The 16,950-nt window shown below is 36.9% G+C and overlaps 1 protein-coding gene across 23 annotated transcripts in view; it reads right to left on the reverse strand.

Moving 5' to 3' along the window:
- Dysf (dysferlin) overlaps window positions 1–16,950 on the reverse strand; it is a 228,036-nt gene that overhangs the window by 22,786 nt on the left and 188,300 nt on the right. For all 23 annotated transcript variants that reach the window (XM_004849888.3, XM_004849885.4, XM_087215922.1 and 20 more), the window contains 3 exons: window positions 11,792–11,890; window positions 1,494–1,622; window positions 1,038–1,193 (listed from right to left, as the gene is read on the reverse strand). In XM_004849888.3, the coding sequence (XP_004849945.1) occupies window positions 1,038–1,193; window positions 1,494–1,622; window positions 11,792–11,890 (384 nt within the window). The remainder of the gene's footprint in view (window positions 1–1,037; window positions 1,194–1,493; window positions 1,623–11,791; window positions 11,891–16,950) is intronic.

Genomic DNA, 16,950 nt, shown 5'->3' on the forward strand with positions numbered 1-16,950 from the left:
TAGTCAGGCATTAAGCAGGCTTGAAGGATATACGCCAGCACACAGGCCACATCCTGGAGCCTATCCATGGTGCCAAGCCTGAGGACTATTCCATCTGCCTTGGGATCATGTGATTTCTCAGCCTGGAAAGGCAAGGTTACTTAAGTGAGATGCCGAGCCTCCCCCAGCTCAAGGACACAGAGCTGAACTTGTCTAAGGAGAAGAAAGGCCCCTATATCTTGTACCTCAAAACTCCAACGGTCCCCACCTCTGCCTCTCTGCTTCCCTGCTTCCAGCTTTCCTCTGTCCCTACCTTACTATCTCCCTGTGACTCCAGACTCCTTCCTCCTGCAAATCTCCCTCTTCTATCTCCAGCCAGGACTGGAGCAAGACGGTTAAGTCTCTTGCCTTGGGCACAAAATTTAAGGGAGGATACAAAAACTCAGCAATCAAGATACATGATACTTTATTGCAGTATCTTAAAATTTAAAAATCAATGCCAATAGTCCATGATGAACAAAACAGCAAAATTTTAAATGAAGTCAGGATAAGTATTCCTGGTTTTCCTTTTGCCTTTACCTCTATCATGGTTGGGTATAACCATTATTAATTCTGATTCTCTCCTTCTTCACTGCTTCCTACTCATCACTGAAGTCCCACACAGTCTAGTCCCAATCTACACCTTAAACCTTACTTATCCTTATACTTACCCTAGTTCTACATATGAATTAAGCGGTCTTCTTTCAAACCTTGGCCTACCTCTTGACCCCTCTTAAAATATTACTTTCTTCTCTCTCCTGGCCTATCAAAGCTCCACCTATCCTTAAGAGTCCTAATTCCTTCCTGGGAGTCGTCCAAAGTCCTGTACTGATATTGGCCTTCCCTGAGCTCCTCAAGCCCTTGGTCCCTGACAAACTCCATCCAGATACATCTCAGTTCTGCATATGTTTGTCTGAATTTCTGCAAACTCCCCTACGGCAAAGGTCATGTCTAGATTCCACAAGCCAACTGTACCCACGCCTGCTATTTCAGAGGAATTGAGGCACTAGAAATGTTACCTTTCCATTGGGATCCTTGGGCTGCAGGCCAAATGCTCGGACAATGTAGATACGGACCAAGCAATCCTGGGGCCCCTGTGCAGCCAGCTGGTGGAACTGTCTTGGGGGAATGGGGATAGCTGGGTCTTCTGGGAGGGGATAAATTTTGAAGAGACCCTGAAAAGAATGAAGATAAACTTTCATTTTTATCATTGAAAACACAGTGGCCAACTATGGCTATTATTCTCATTTCCACAAAAGTTATCACCATAGAAACCACCCAGGCTATAGCTATCTTATAACCACCATCAGATTCTATATCCACAGCATCACCACCTCTATCACCCACATGGTCACCCATATCAGCATCATAGTCACCACTGTAGTTACTGGGGTAATTACAACCCCTCCCCTTTCTCTTACTGCTGCAATACCACAGTCATTGGGTAACCCTGGGACATGTCTTGAAGGATTTACCTTGAATTCCCCAATGACAGATGGATCTTCTGACTCCGCCTGAGTCTTGCCCCGGTAGAGCTTGAAGGTGTTACTAAAGTCAGACAGGCCCTCAAAATCCTCCACATTTTCCAGCAGTGTGTCATAGACCTGTCACATGTGGGGATGAGAAGAGAGAACAGGTGAGAGACAGAGAGGGGTAACGAAGAGAAAATAGGAAAAGGAGAGGGCCACAGGGAGTATGAGAGTAAAGAGAGAGAAGGGACAGAGAAGAAAGTGTGAAAAGGAGACCAAAATAAAGGAACAAAGGTAAACAGAGATGCAGGATTGGAGAGGTGCCAACAAGGAAACCAGAACAGGAAGAAATGACAACAGGGCCAGGGATTTAGCTCAGTGGCTCCACCCCCTGCCTCGCAAACGCAAGGTCCCAAATTCCATCCCCAGTTCCAAAAAAAAAGAAAGAAATGAGAACCAAGGCAGAAATGGGAAGAAAACCCCAGAAGATGGGAGCAAGAGGGGAGACATTTATTGAGTCCATTAGGGAATAGGATTTTCTGGTTAACCCAATATTATAGATAGCCGAGAGTCATCACATACACAAGTGATACATTTTTTTAAAAGAATGAGATCACAAAAAATGAAAAGTTAACTTTTTATTTGAGGACTGAGTCAGAACTCTGGAAAATTGACAGGTCAGCATTTCAAGCATAAATACCCACTGTGCAGATGTCCGATGACAGTGGTAACAAATATCAAGCCAAGTATACCTCCTGTACACCACTTTAAATTTGTAAACTCTGTTTGTCTCCTCTCAATCATCAATGATTATTATTGTTAGAGAAGTGTTTTTTAATTGCTTGGGCATAAGTGAAACAGCAGTTTTTTATTGCAGATTATAAAATATACCTAATTAGTAGTAATATTAAACAGATTAATAGGTTAATAGGTAAATATACTAAATTGGCTACATCTGAAAGTAATAGACAAAATCCTCAGATTTCTCTTTAGTCTCTCTAAAAATTATTTCTCATTTAGCCCAGCTAAAGATCTATCTTTTCCAATAAACTTTAAATTTAGCAAGTGATATAGGTTCATTATTACAATTAAAAATAAGTAAATATAAAGAAAACACTAGTATTTCCTTACCTCAAATTCCCAAAATTACAACTAGTCATTTGATTAACATCGGTAGATGTCCTTTGGAATGTTGTCTTAATTTTTTAATTTTTAATTTTTTGCCAAATGGAATCACAACATGCAAACTGTGTTGTAATTTGTTTTTTAATCTAAGAATGTGCCATGAATATCTTTATAGGTGAAAAATATACTTCTACAAGACCCTTTCCAATGACAATATAATATTCAATTATATAAATGTCCCCTACGTTATGATGAACCCTGAGTTTTGTGATTTTTTTAATCTTAGGATTTTAAGAATCACTTAAATCATAAGTTTTTTAAACTCCTATACATGTGCTTTGTGCATTTGTTCAAATTTATCATTGTGATAAGTTTCTAGAAATAGAATTCCTGGTCAGAAGGTATGCACGTTTTAAGATCTTTGATATGCAAAGTCAAATTGCCCTCTGACAAAATTATATAGATTTACCTTTCTACCCAAAGTGTGCAAGTGTGGCCATAGTCTAGTCTTTCATTGTGCACTTTCACCATTTTTTAACTTTGTTAATTTGATAAATGGAAGATGGCATATTGAATTTATTTGCATTCTAGAGAAACTTGCATGTCTCTCACCCATGAGTAATTTATTCTTTGTAAAGTGCTTATCCCTGTAATTTATCCATTTTCTATCACCTGATGTTTGTTTTCTGTTCTGCAGTGATTTGAAAGGTCTGTTTGTATGTAAAGACATTGACCTTTGGTCTAGCAAATGTTTTACAAATATTTGTCCCCATTTGTCACTTGCCTTTCAGTTATATTTCTAAGTTTGTGATGTTTTTTGTTTATTGTATATTTATTTTTGTTTACGCTACATTTGTTAAGTTCACGATTTTTTCAGCCATACCAGAAATTTTTAGTCTCATCTAAAGCTCTTTTTCTTTATAGCTTCTGTCTTTCAAATTATGCTTCAAATGTCTTCACAGCAAAATTAGGCATTCAACTCAGTTTGCTACTTACTCAGTGTGAGGCAAGAGTTCAACTCATTTTTCATTCATTTTAAATGGTTAAGTAATCAACTAAGATCCTATTTGCTCAAACTATTTCTCTTTTCCAGTAACTTGTAGCATACATAAATGATTAGACATCCCTCTGTGTGATCTTTCTGTTCTGCTCTCTTGAACTGTCTACTCTTTACCAACACTAGGTTTTAATTACTGCTGCTTCATAACCTGTTTTCTTAGCTGCTATCCTTCCAGATGACATTTTAAAACATTAAGTCCATTTCTAAACAAATGTTTCTTTGGAATTTTTGTTAGACTTGCACTTTACTTAAAGTTAATTTTGTAGAGAGGAACTGACACATTTATAGTATTGACTTTTTAATCCAGGGATATGATGCTCAATTTACTCAAGACTTCTTTTATTATTTGAATTTATCCTCATACAGAGCCTGCATTTTATCATTAAGTTTATTCCCAGTTAGAATAAATTTTTGGTGGTACTGTGAATGTCAATCTTTCTTTTACTAGAGTTTCTATATAGTTGCTACCATCTTACTGGGTTCTCCTGATCTAATTTTTTGGTTGGTTTTCTTCAGGTAGCAAGTCAATCAGTCACATTCAATGCTAATAGTAATTCTGTCTCCTATCTAAAATGACTGGCCTATTTCTTTTTGTTGAAATGAAATTATTAGAATTCACAGAACAATGTTTTATGATTATGTAAGTGTAAAAACAGTGAGTCTTTTCCTGTCTTTGTCAAAAGGGTTGTCTCATGGGTCTCCATGGTACCTTGACCTGTTGAGTCATAGAGCTCTTCATAATCCCTAATCAATATAATATGGGCCCTCTTTCCAGACAAATATACTACTGAACACTCTTAAGAAATACAAATCCAATTTCTGAGGGTAAAGAGACATGTTAAAGTCATGAAATTAGATGCTGGTGACTGGTTTAAAAGATATTCTTTATAACACTAGGGAAACTCCTTTCTGTTTCCAGTGTCACATTCTTGTAAGTCATCAAAAGATACTGAATTTTTTCAGATCATTTTAAGTATCTGTTGAAATTTTATCTGTGAATATTATTAATCATTTCTTAATATTGAACTTTTTATATTCTTGGGATTGAATTTTAAAGTATATTTGGCTATCATGATTTATTATACTAATATGTGGTTAGATTCCATTTGCTATTATTTATGTAAGACTTTGCACATATACTCATTTCATAAATTTGATTTATAATAGGTGGGCATTATCAGATTCTGGTGGTGAGGAAATTCTAGCTCTATAAAAATCAAGCTTTTCTACTTTTTAATTCTTTCTCTCCCATGGAATAGCATACATATCACAGGAAATATTTATCCTTTGAAAATTTAGGAGATTGCTTTTATAATTCCTTGGCTATGGCTCTTTCTTTGGAGGTAACTCTTTAACCATTTTCCTATTTCTTTTATAGTCCTCTGTGGCTTCTTAGAACAATTCTGTTATTTCTCTTTTCCTCCCAAATTAGCTCATTTCAAAGATATTTTCAAATTTATTAGTATGGAAATAAATAGCCATCCTTTGGTATCCATGAGGTATCCCTGCAGATACCTAAATCTGCAAATTTAAAGTCCCTTATATAAAATGGTGTAGTATTTGCATATAACCTATACACAGCTCCAATGTACTTGATATCTCTAGATTACTTATAATACTTAATACAATGTAAATGTTATACAAGTAGTTCTTATAGTGTATTGTTTAGGGAATAGTGACAAGAAAATATATCAGTAATGTTCTGTAGAGATACCACTGTTTTTCAAATATTTTGAATCTGAGATTGGTTGTATCCACAGATGTGCATCCACAGACCCATGGACATGGAGGACCTTCTGTACTTAGAATTTTCCTACATTCTTTAAACTCTCCATTATCATTGCTATGCTACTTTCCTTATAGATTTTGACTTGTTTTTACTACTTCTCTAATTTAGATTTGCTGGAGGGTTATTTACATAGTTCACTTATACCAAAGTATCAGTTCGATTTTTCAATTTATCAGGTTCTCTTCCCTAGTTTTTTATTTTTATAGTTCTTCTCCTTTTATTTTATTTTTGTCTTGTTATTTAAGCGCTTATTGTCACTATTATTTATTTATTGAGTCCCTTTTTCATGAAAATGAAATATTTACTGCTATGAAATTGCCTCTGCTTACTATTGTCTTGGTATTTATTTCCTCAGCATTCTATAATTACAGTTTTATTTTTATCATTTGATCCCAGAGTTGGATGCTTAATTAGTTTTTCTTCTTTTGGGGGGGGGGGAGTATTGGAGATTAAACCCATGCTCTTCACACTAAACTCCACTCTCAACTCTTCTTATTTTTTTTATTTTGAGACAGGATCTCAGTAAGTCACTAAGCTTCCCAGGCTAGGTTGGAACTTGGTAATCTTCCTGCCTCAGCCTGCTAAATGCTGAGATTACAGACATGTGCCACCATACCCAGCTTCCTTCAATTATAATTGCATAAGTTCTTAAGGCTATAAATAGCCTCTGAATACTGCTTTAGCTGTAATAAGTAAGTTTTAAGATCTAGTGTTCTATCACTGTTTCCTGGATAGTCTTCCATTGTGACTTGTATTTTCTCTTTCACTCAAAAATTGTTAAAAGAGAAGGGTTTATATTTTTTAATTTTCCAGGTAGAAGAGTTTTGGGGGGGTTTGATCTTGTTACTGATTTCTAGGGCTGGGGATTTAGCTCAGTGGTTCTGCCGCCTCCCTCGCAAGCGGAAGGTCCCGAGTTCGATCCCGGTACCAAAAAAAAAATTTCTCACTGATTTCTAATCTTGTAGCATTATAATCATAAAATGGTGTCTGTGATATTGCCACTTATTAAAATGTACTAAGGCTTCTTCATGAACTGTTACAGGGTCAGTTTTGGTAAATGTACCACGGGTGTAGTTTTAATTTTCAGGCTGTCAAGTTCAATTGGGTTAATAATTATTCCAGGTCTTCTATATCCTCTCACGCTTTCCCTCTAGATCTGACATGAATTGAGAGAAGTGAATTAAAATCTCCCCCTACATTCCAATGTGCTTGCATTGTTTCTTATATCCTATAAATTCTGTTTTATAAATGAAGATGTTCTATTGTTTAGCACATAGATATTCACATAAGTGCTTTTGCTTTGACTTGCACCATTTCGCATTTTAACCTACTGTCCTTTGTCTCTTTTTTTGGTACTGGCGATGGAACTCGGGTGCTTGCGCTTGCGGGGCAGGTGGTGGAACCACTGAGCTAAACCCCCGGCCCTTTTTGTCTCTTTTAATCTTAGAAACTTCCAAGTTTTCAAACCCTCTCATCTAGTATTAACATAGTAGCTTTTGCTTTCTTTTCATTTACGTGTGCCTTGCACACATTTTCTCAATTTTTAAAATTTTTTTATCTTCGTAAATCTCTAAAGTTAGCTATTGCTTTGAGATCTTATTTAAACTTCATAAGTGACAGATATTGCATGTATTGATATGACAAGTTTGTTAACCTTAGTCTTATGTTCTAGTACTATAAATTTATATTATTTTATATTATATATTTCATAATATAAATTTATATTATTTATATAATGTTAATCTTTATATATTTAGGGGAAGTATTTTGGGGTACAAGATATTAGAGTGTATCATAAATCCACCCCATGTTAGGCAATATTATCTCCCTTAAGCTTTATCTTTATACTATTCGCTTAATAGTTGCTTATGTTCCTACTTTGTGATCTGCCAATGTTTTAAAAAAATTGTCAACTGTTTATTTTATAATATGAAAATTGATGTTCTTTTTCTATATCTCATCTTCTTTCCTCCTCCCCCTACTTTTTATCAGTTTTATCATTTATAGTATATATTTATATTTAGTATTTATGATATATATTTAGTATTTATGATATCTGCATTCTGTCTTATTACTCTCATCTTTCATTTGTTTTTGAGTTGGTTCTAAGGTAAAATATGGCCACAACCAGCCTTTTTGTTGTGGTTTTCCCAGTTACTTCCTAGTGACTAAAGTTCATCCCCTGGGCAATCTCTCGAGATGAGCTCACAGGCACCATGTAACTGTAGTTCCTGAAGTGCCTAAGTGGCTGACTGTAGCCTTTATGCTTGAAGGGTAACTTGGCTGAATGTAAAATCCTCAGGTCTCCCTGTGTTTCCTTGATGATCTTACATGTGATGTTTTATGGTCCTTGAATATGGAATATTATGAAGAAATTTAAGCCACCTTGATTTATTTCGTATTTTAAATGACTTGGGTTTATTTCCCAGAAAGGAGGTACAACTACTCAAGATATTCTTTCTTCATCTCTCAAATAAGGTAACTATTCTAGGATATTTCTCAGGTAAATCCATCTGGGTCAATTCATACACAGTGGGCCTTTTCAAATGTATATTCAAATATTTTTTCCTTCCAGTGAAATTTGATTAAACAATTATATTCTTATTTGTCTTTCTTCGGTGTTTTTGTTGTCTTCCACAGAGACTCCACTTATGCAAAAGTCAGGTCTCCTTTCCCTGACTTCAATATCTGTCATTTTCTCTTCATTCTTTTATAATTTTTTCATTTCCATTTCATTTTGCTTACTTTTATCATTTCTGTTCAGTATGCCCCCAAATGTTTTCCATGTGCATTCTTCCCAATGTTCCTACCTATTTCGTGTTTTCTTCTCTTTCATCCCCCACATCTTATCAGTTCATAGATCATCTCCACTCACCATCCCTTGAGCTTTTTCACTTTGGTTTTTGTATTCTTATAGTCCTGTTTCTAAAAAGTTTACAGCAAAACATTTCATTTCATTTCATTTCATTTGTTCTTTGTGAAGATTTTTCTGGTCAGCATATATCTTCTTCTATTGGAAAGTTTTGATTTCTTTTTTCCTTCTTTGTTTTTTATCCAATTTTTAAATTAATGCAGTGCCATTTCTTTTATTATGACTTGTCAGTAAATGAGCTGGATTTTTCCTAAGCTAACTATTTCCTTTGTTCCCACCACAGAGACAGACTGCTTCCTACAACTATGGCTCTTTCATGCAATTTCTGGGTAGCTCCGCCTTCTTAGATTTTTCTGAATCAAACCAAGGCTAGGAGGCTCTGTCATCTGCTTGAACCTGCCTTCAAACACCCCGCAACCAATGTTGAAAACAACAAGATTAACTTTTCATATTTCATGGTGCAACCTCAATTTTAAGAACTGTAGTTTGAAACTATTTATTATGAAAATTTTCAAATGTACAAAAGTAAAGAAAATGGATAATAAACTTCCATGTAACCATCACCTGTCTTAAATAATTATCAGCATTCTTCCACTTGAAAGTATATTTCCACTGGGGCTTTCTACAACCCACTGCCCCATGAGCTTCCAGCAACCTTCATGCATCTTCTCTTCATTTACTGCTGAGTGGCCTCAACCCAATCTCAATTGTCCTTGGGCAGCCCTTCTTATATTTTGGATCCTGTAGCTTTTATTTATTTCCAACTTTTCTGAAAAATGGATTCTGTGGGTTTGAATTATCTCCAAGAGTAAAAGGAAAAAATGCTGACTTATGCAGCATGGCCATACTGGAAGTCCTAATAAAATACTTTTAAATTTCCAGCTGGGTGGACTTTTTGTTTAAACTTTTGTTATTAATTTTTCATTTTATTGCATTTTAATCTGTCTTGTATGATTTTTGCTTTTGGTAACTTACTAAACTAATATGTGACCAAATTTGTAAGTGTTCTCTGAGTACCAGGGGAAACAATGTATTCTCTATTTTCTTTTTTAATTCTCTACCTAAAGCTACAATTTTAGCTTCATGTAACACTGCAACTTTGATATAACTTTCAAAATATTTACCTAGTTATTCAGATCTTTTATTTTCTTCTTTATTTATTGACTAGTCAAAGAGAAAGTAAAATTGAAACCCCACTTCAATTTTAATTTCTGCATTTTGTGCCGTAATTTGTATGAGGTATTAGTTTATATATTCCTATGTATTTTTTGCCTTAAAGGATTTCCAAGTTTTGGGAGCCTTTTCATTGTAATGCATATCTTTTACTTACATAAAACAGTCTTTTGTTTATTTTGAATTTTACTTTAAATTCTATATGCTTCCTTTTTATTTAGTTACCTTATTTTATTTGCCAAAGTATTTATTTTTTAGCCTTTCTAAGTTGTATTTAGATGTCTTTTAAAGTCTAAGAATCCTTACAACTTAACAGAAACATTTAATCCATTTTTGTTTATTAAGATAACTAACATGTTTTGCTCTTTTTCTACTATTTTTTCTAGGATTTCTGTTTTTAATTTTTTTTGTTTAATCTTTTGTTTGCTTTATATTGCTATTTAGACTATGCATTGGGTTTTTTTCCTCTATGCTAGTGATTTCCAAAATGTGTCTTTCTATACCCATTGTGTATTCTGTTCACTCCATTATCCTGTAGGCTATTTTTCAAAGACCCATGATGGTGTGGTGGTGGTGGTTTTCTTCTATTTACTTATCCTTAAAGGACCAGTGTTCCTTCCAGGTCTAATTTTTCCCCCAGAAATAGTTTGAATGCCTTTTGCTCTGGATAGCCTATTTTTACTTGGATGCTATTGGAGACCTCCTTGGAGAGGTCAAGCTAGAGGGCTGGGTGCCAATTCAGCATCCGGCATCCTAGAGAGCAGCAAGGGGCCAGGGCCATGGGCCACCCTGGCAGCAGTCCTCATACTTGCTTGGTTTGTCTCATTTTTTGGCAAGGCTGCAGTACCATATGCCAGACTTAATGGGTCGGACCTTCTTCCTGCTACACAAATAGTTCTGTCTGTCTTTTTGCCCAGCCTCACACTAGGAAGTCAATGAAGAGCTTAATGCCTGAGGAGCCACTGCTGCTGCCTGTGGCCTCAACCCTGAGCAGCCAGGTCTCCAGGGACAATTTACTAAGCAGACTCCAAAGTATGAGAGATATTTTCCACCTTGTGAAATCATCCACCAATCTTCACCCAGGCCTTTCATTCAGCAGAATCAGCTGAAAGCCCAGGCCACCCACTGCCTCAACTGGCCTCATCCCTCACTTATCCATCCCCTTTTAAGGAGCTCCAAGCTCTTTAGGTCCTTCCCCTGGACTTAAAAAGCCTGTGCCCACCACTCATTCATTCCTGTCCAAGTCTGGGGCTAAGCATGGAGTGCAGAATCTCTCTCATTTATATTCCATGATTCTTGTTCGTACTCTAGAAGAAGCAAGCAAAAATATAAGACATCACATTTGAACTTCAGATAAATAAATAATTTTAGGTATCTGTACTTATGCCTCACACAATATTTAAGACACCTTTATACTAAAAAATCATTCTTTGTTTATCTAAAATTCAAATATAACCTGGCACTCTGAATTTTATCTGACAACACTATAAGGGAGCCTTTCCAACTCCTTTGTGGGAACAATTTTTGAGTCGCCTTTGGTCATCTTTGTTAAATGTAGTCTACTTTTTTAAAGTATAATTGTATTTGTAGAATTTCCTCCAATTTGGCTGACCTGTCTCTATTTTTATCTACAGAAAAAAGACTTATCATACTTTCATATTTGCTAAGTAACTTTTTTTTTTTTTGGCACCAGGGATCGAACTCAGGTCCTTGCACTTATGGGACAGGCGGCGGAACCACTGAGCTAAATCCCCAGCCCTTTGCTAAGTAACTTCTTTCTCATTTATAGTAGTTAAGGATCAGAAGTACATTTTCAAACTGACTTTACTTTTTATATTAATACAAATTTTCTATTACATAAAAAGTTCAGCTAATAAAAAGTGCTACCAATCCCTAGGTACCTATCTTCAAGATTAACGATATTCAATGATTTGCAACTTTAAATGATTTTTTAGTATTTTAAAACTCCATCAGAGGGTCACCCGTACCATATATCTTTCTCTACTTTGGGAGCGCGAGTAAAGGGGTATATTAAACCAAATCCAAAGCATCATTTCACCTATAAACTCTTCAGTATCTTTAAACCTTCACCCACGAATACTTTCTTAGTTATCCTAGCCCACATTGACTTCTTGGTCCAAATCAATGGTTGATTTTTCTCACCCTAATGTGTTCATCAGGATGTATCAGCCCCACACCTTCTCTTTCTGCTGCATCTCCCATGGCCAGCACAGGTGCCCAGTGACTGCTAGACTGAAAGGAACTATTCTGGAGAGAGGACTCACCTTTAGAGTGTCAAAATCCTTCTCCAAGTAGGAGCCACACTTTTCCCTCTCCCCTATGGAAGCAAAGAATTTGCTCCACCAGTCGATGAACTCTTCCTCCTGGGAGAAATAAAGAGATTGTTTAAGAAGCAAGGTGCTTCTGAAGGGAACATCTCCCAAGGCTGCTGAGCCAGCCTGGACTTCAAGGCTTACCTGCCGGGTAAGTCTAGGGTAGCAGGGACCTGAAATCCCCCGCCTCTCAAAGGGCAAAGGCTACACAGACTGGAGGAGGTTTCAAATCTAGGCAGGTATTGAGAGGCAAAGACTCTGCTTTGCCCCCATGGATGTGTTTCTTTCAGGTTCTCAAAACCCCATTTCCTTTCTGTGAAGTAGGCATAATCATCATGGTACCCTCTGCATTGCCAAAACATACAGATGCTAAAATCAGAGGGTGCTTAGGTGTTGTGGCTTGTATCTACATGCCCCCCCAAAGCCTCGTGAGCTCATGGGTGGGGCTTTTCAGAGGTGACTGGATCTAGGGGGCTGAACATAGATTAAGGGTGTGTGATACCTGGCTTAGTCTCCTAGTTGGATTAGCATAGTTCTGAGTATTGCTGAGTGGATGTGGGTGGCACCAATCAATAGGTTTGTAGCCTGGATAGAATATAAAGGGACAGAAAGAAGGCAGGCTTGCTGCTTCCTGCCTGCCCTGCCACAGACTGTTTCCCTTCAGCCACGTCCCTCTGCCATGCTGCCCTGCCTTGGAGCCAGCCATCTATGGACTGAAACCTCTGCAAATTGTGAGCTCCTTTAACTTTGTTAGGTATTGGGTATTTCGTTTTAGCAATGAGGAAAGTAACCAAGACACTAAGGTAGTCTGGGAGAAATGTCAATAATACATTATTTATGAAATAAAATACAGGTGATAGGAAAGCTCAGAGCCAAAAGAGCTATCGAGCCTTCTTCCCCCTGCATTGGAAATCAGAACTTTTATTTCCAAAGGTCAAATCAAGGCACAGTCCCTGAAAAGCATCAAATACTTACCGAGTGTCCTTTATTCAAAAGACCTGCTAAATGTGGGGAATTTGATGAGCTGAGAGGAAATTAAGATAACTCACCCCTTGCCCTTTCCTTCTCCCAGTCACTTATGATTGCAAGAAGGGCCTGCTGCCTGTGTAGCAAATACTGACTTCCCCAACTTTCACATGCCCCTGCACAAGATATGGCCACAGGTTTCTCAGCTCTTGTAAACAGAACACTCCTCGGGGGCATACTCCCTAAATGGTGTGCCCTGTCGCCCAGGCAGTCAGCAAACTTCCTGAAGATGGGATAGTCATGCCACCTAGGCCTGCCTGGAAACCCACCAAGGACTGGCATTTGGTCTGTACCTTTCACACCACTGAAGCGCATCCAGTCTAATTGGAAGGGCCAAGAACAAGGTGTCCAGAGAGCCCATCCTGAGACTCTATATGAACATGGCTAGGAGATCTCCCAGGAGCCTACACTAAGTCTATAAAACGAACTAAATATCTATCATCGAATTTTTGAAAATAATGGCAGCTCCCTTTAAGCCAATGCCAAGTCCTTTGGGTTCTTGCAAAGGATGAGCACAGGCTGGAGCCAGGCGAAGGGACCTGAACAAGGATAAGCACACTGGAGAGAAGGCAGCAGGAGGTGCTGAGTCTCTGCAACCCTGGAAGTATGGTCCTAGCATATTGGTTTGGCCAGATGTGGTCCCTAGATGCAGCAGAGAATGAGTGCCAGAGGGAGGCTGTCACTATTGAACCCACTTACCAGGAGGGTCTTCTGCAGCCAAGAGAGAGAGAAAAGAGATTCAGATGAGTTAAGATTCAGGGAGACAGAGGTTTCTGACTTATAACCACTTCAGAAAAAAACAGCATAGAACAAGGCAGTTCCTCGTCCTGATGTTTAAGTTTTATTTAAAGAGAAAAGTGTTATAGATGAACCCATATATACAGACATACACATCAAACACAATGACCACCACACAGAAGAATATATTTACAGTCATGCCTGAGGGAGATGTATATGCTGAATCACACATATACTCCCACAAAAATACACAGACACATAACGAACACACAGGCAAATATGCACACTTACACAGAAATTGTTAGGATGAAATTTAATTTAGCTGTTTGATTCTTCCTAAATCTATATTTTCTTTACCTGCCCAAATACTTAAAATTTGAAGTCATAAGTCAGGCACAGAGAGGCAACAAACTGGTATGTTTTGTACAAAAGGAAGACGAGAGTTATAGGTAACACATAACATGACCCTTAGTGTTGTAAAATCAAGTAAACTTTAAAAAAAAGAGGCAGAGACTCTAATACCACTGATGTTGAAAACTAGACAGACACAGTTTCTAGAAACTGAAAACAGAAAATATACCTTCTTTTCCAGCACCCTTGAAGCACTTAGAAAAAAAAAAGCCACAAGGCAAATCTTAGTAAAGTCCCATAAGTAAAATCCATATCAGTCACATTCTGTAACTATTCTGCAGTAAAACTTGAAATTAATGAGAATTTAAAATTAAAATCCTAGTCCTTTAGAAATTTAAAGGCACACTCTTAAAACCTTCCTAAGCCAAAAAGAAAACCAAAACTAAAATCATATATACTGAGAAAATACCAACAATGAGAGGCACTTGCCCCAGAATGTAGGGTTATAGACAAGCCTGCACTCAAAGGAATATTAATGTTTTCACTTTTATACAAAAAGAATGAAAATAAGTAATCTGATAATTCAAAAAATTAGAAAGATTAGGAAAACCATGGAAAATTGAAAGTGAAAATTAATATATTAGAAAGGAGAAAAATATTACAGATGGTAACTAAACCCTAGACCAAGGGATCAAAAGCCCAACAGAAGAGATAAATATGTGTGAAACCTAATTTTTTCAAATAGGTAGACCATCAGGAAAGAAAAAGATCAAATAAGGGGGGATATAGCTCAGTGGTAGAGTGTCTGGGTTCAATTTCTCAGCACAGAAAAAAGAAAAAACAGATAGGCCTAAATCAATGACAAAATCTTGCAAAATCTAGATAAAGTGGTGATTTTATGGAAAAATGTAAATTCCCAAAATCAATGGAAAAGTAGTGAAGAAAAAAAAAAAAAGCCAGGCATGGTAGAATACGTCTGTACTCCTTTTACTCTGGGACTCTGACAGGATTGCAAATTCAAGCCCAGCCTGGGCAAGTGACTTAGTGAGACCTCGTCTCAAAATTTGTTTAAAAGAGGCAAGGGTGTTGGGGATGTAGTTGATTGCAAAGACCTTGGGTTCAATCTCCAGAACTGAAAAAAAAAAAAAAAAAAATAGAAAACATGAGAGATCAGTAACCATGAAAGAAAGTAGAAGAGATCTCAAAGAACTACTTCCAAAAATGGTATTAGGCTGAGAGAGTTTCTTTTTTTTTTTTTTTGGTAGCAGGGATCAAACTCGGGACCTTGCGCTTATGAAGCAGGCAGCGGAACCACTGAGCTAAATCTCCAGCCCCAACTGAGAGTTTCTTTTGCAGAAAGTTCTATCAATCTTTCAAAGAATAAATCATCCTTTGCTCCACAACATAGAAAAGTTGAAAATTGTACCTGTTCATTTTAATGAAGCAAAACCTAACAAAAAAAAATCCCTCCTCCCCCTCACACACACAGTCTCATTCCTGAAATGAGATCCAGAGACCTTAAATAAAATATGAACAGAGTGCTGCAGGAGATCTGGCCTGCTCAAGATGAGTTATTACAGCGTGCATGCAAGAATAGCTCAGTAGCAGTGACTAAGGAGAAAAAATCCACACAATCATCACAACAGAGGTTTGAACACTGGCCCACTGGCCAGCCACCTAATTTTGTAATTTACATATCAATATCACTGGTGGCTGAGATGAGCAGTTGTGACCAGGGACCTTATGTTCCCCAAGCCTGAACTATATACTCCCTGGCCCTTTAACAAAGAGTTGGTCAAACCCTGACATATAAGATGTAAAACAAAAACAAAGTCAAATGAAACTCAAGAGTAGGTGGAAGTTTTCTTAGCATTTTGAAGAATATTTTAAAGGAACAGCCAACATTGTGCTTAGAAGTACCATTTGTACATATGGCTACCTCTGCCCATAACTTTTGTATGGAATAGATAAAAGCAACAGTAAAGCAAGGTAGTTGAGAGCCAGGACTCAGGAACCAGACTGTCAGGATTCAAACCCTGTATTCCTAGCTGTGTGACCTTGGGCAAACTACTTAGGCTTTCTATCCCTTAATTATTTTATCTGTAAAATGAGAAAATGGCATCAATTTTATATTTTCGGTAAGGAATAAATGTGTCAACACATATAAAGTGCTTAGAATAGTGCCTGAAACATAAATGCAAAGTGAGTGTTTCTTGCTATTAACTGATAACAGTATTTTTGTTTGTTTGTTTAGTCGGTTGGTTGGTTGCTTGGTTTTTGTGGACCAGGTGAGCTTCTTGGCCAAGGATTTACTTCCACAAACTACTGGCAGAATATAGCTGGACAGAGTCTTTCGGAACAGCAAATGAGCAGCATGTTTTCATAGCCTTAAAAATGTGCATACAGGGGATGTAACTCAGGAGTAGAAGGCAAACTTAGCAGGCATGAGACTCTGTGTTCAATCCCAGCACCACTAACCCCCCCCGCCAAAAGCATACATTCTGACTCAACAATCCTATCATAAAAATCTATCCAAAGAAAGTGTTCATGGACATGCATGAAGATTTAACTTCATTTAACAATGAAAAATTGGTAACAACTTAAGAGCCTAACAATAAGGAACTGTTTGGATAAACTGTCCATCCAATTAAATGTATGCAATATGCAACATAAAAATGATGCTGCAAAAATATATTTGCTGACATGGAAAGCTATTCACACTGATGAGTTTTATAAAGGATCAAATAAAAAATGAATAATGTGATCTCATTTAATAAAGACTAAATCCAAAATGTTCACAGTGATTACCTTTGAATGTAAGATTATAGTTGTTTTTTACTTTTAATATCACTCAAAAATTTCTGATTTTTATTGTATATATTCCTTGCATAAAAATACTTTAAGATAAATGCTAATTGGTTTCACTTACGTTACTAGTTTCTTGTGTTCATTGAAAAGAAAGTTTTGTCTTTTTGTTTGTTTCTTCTTTGTAAGAA

This window comes from Heterocephalus glaber, unplaced genomic scaffold (assembly GCF_053883595.1).
Source record: "Heterocephalus glaber isolate CG9 unplaced genomic scaffold, H.glaber_assembly_v1.0 deba00001456, whole genome shotgun sequence".
In the NCBI taxonomy this organism is placed as follows: domain Eukaryota; kingdom Metazoa; phylum Chordata; class Mammalia; order Rodentia; family Bathyergidae; genus Heterocephalus; species Heterocephalus glaber.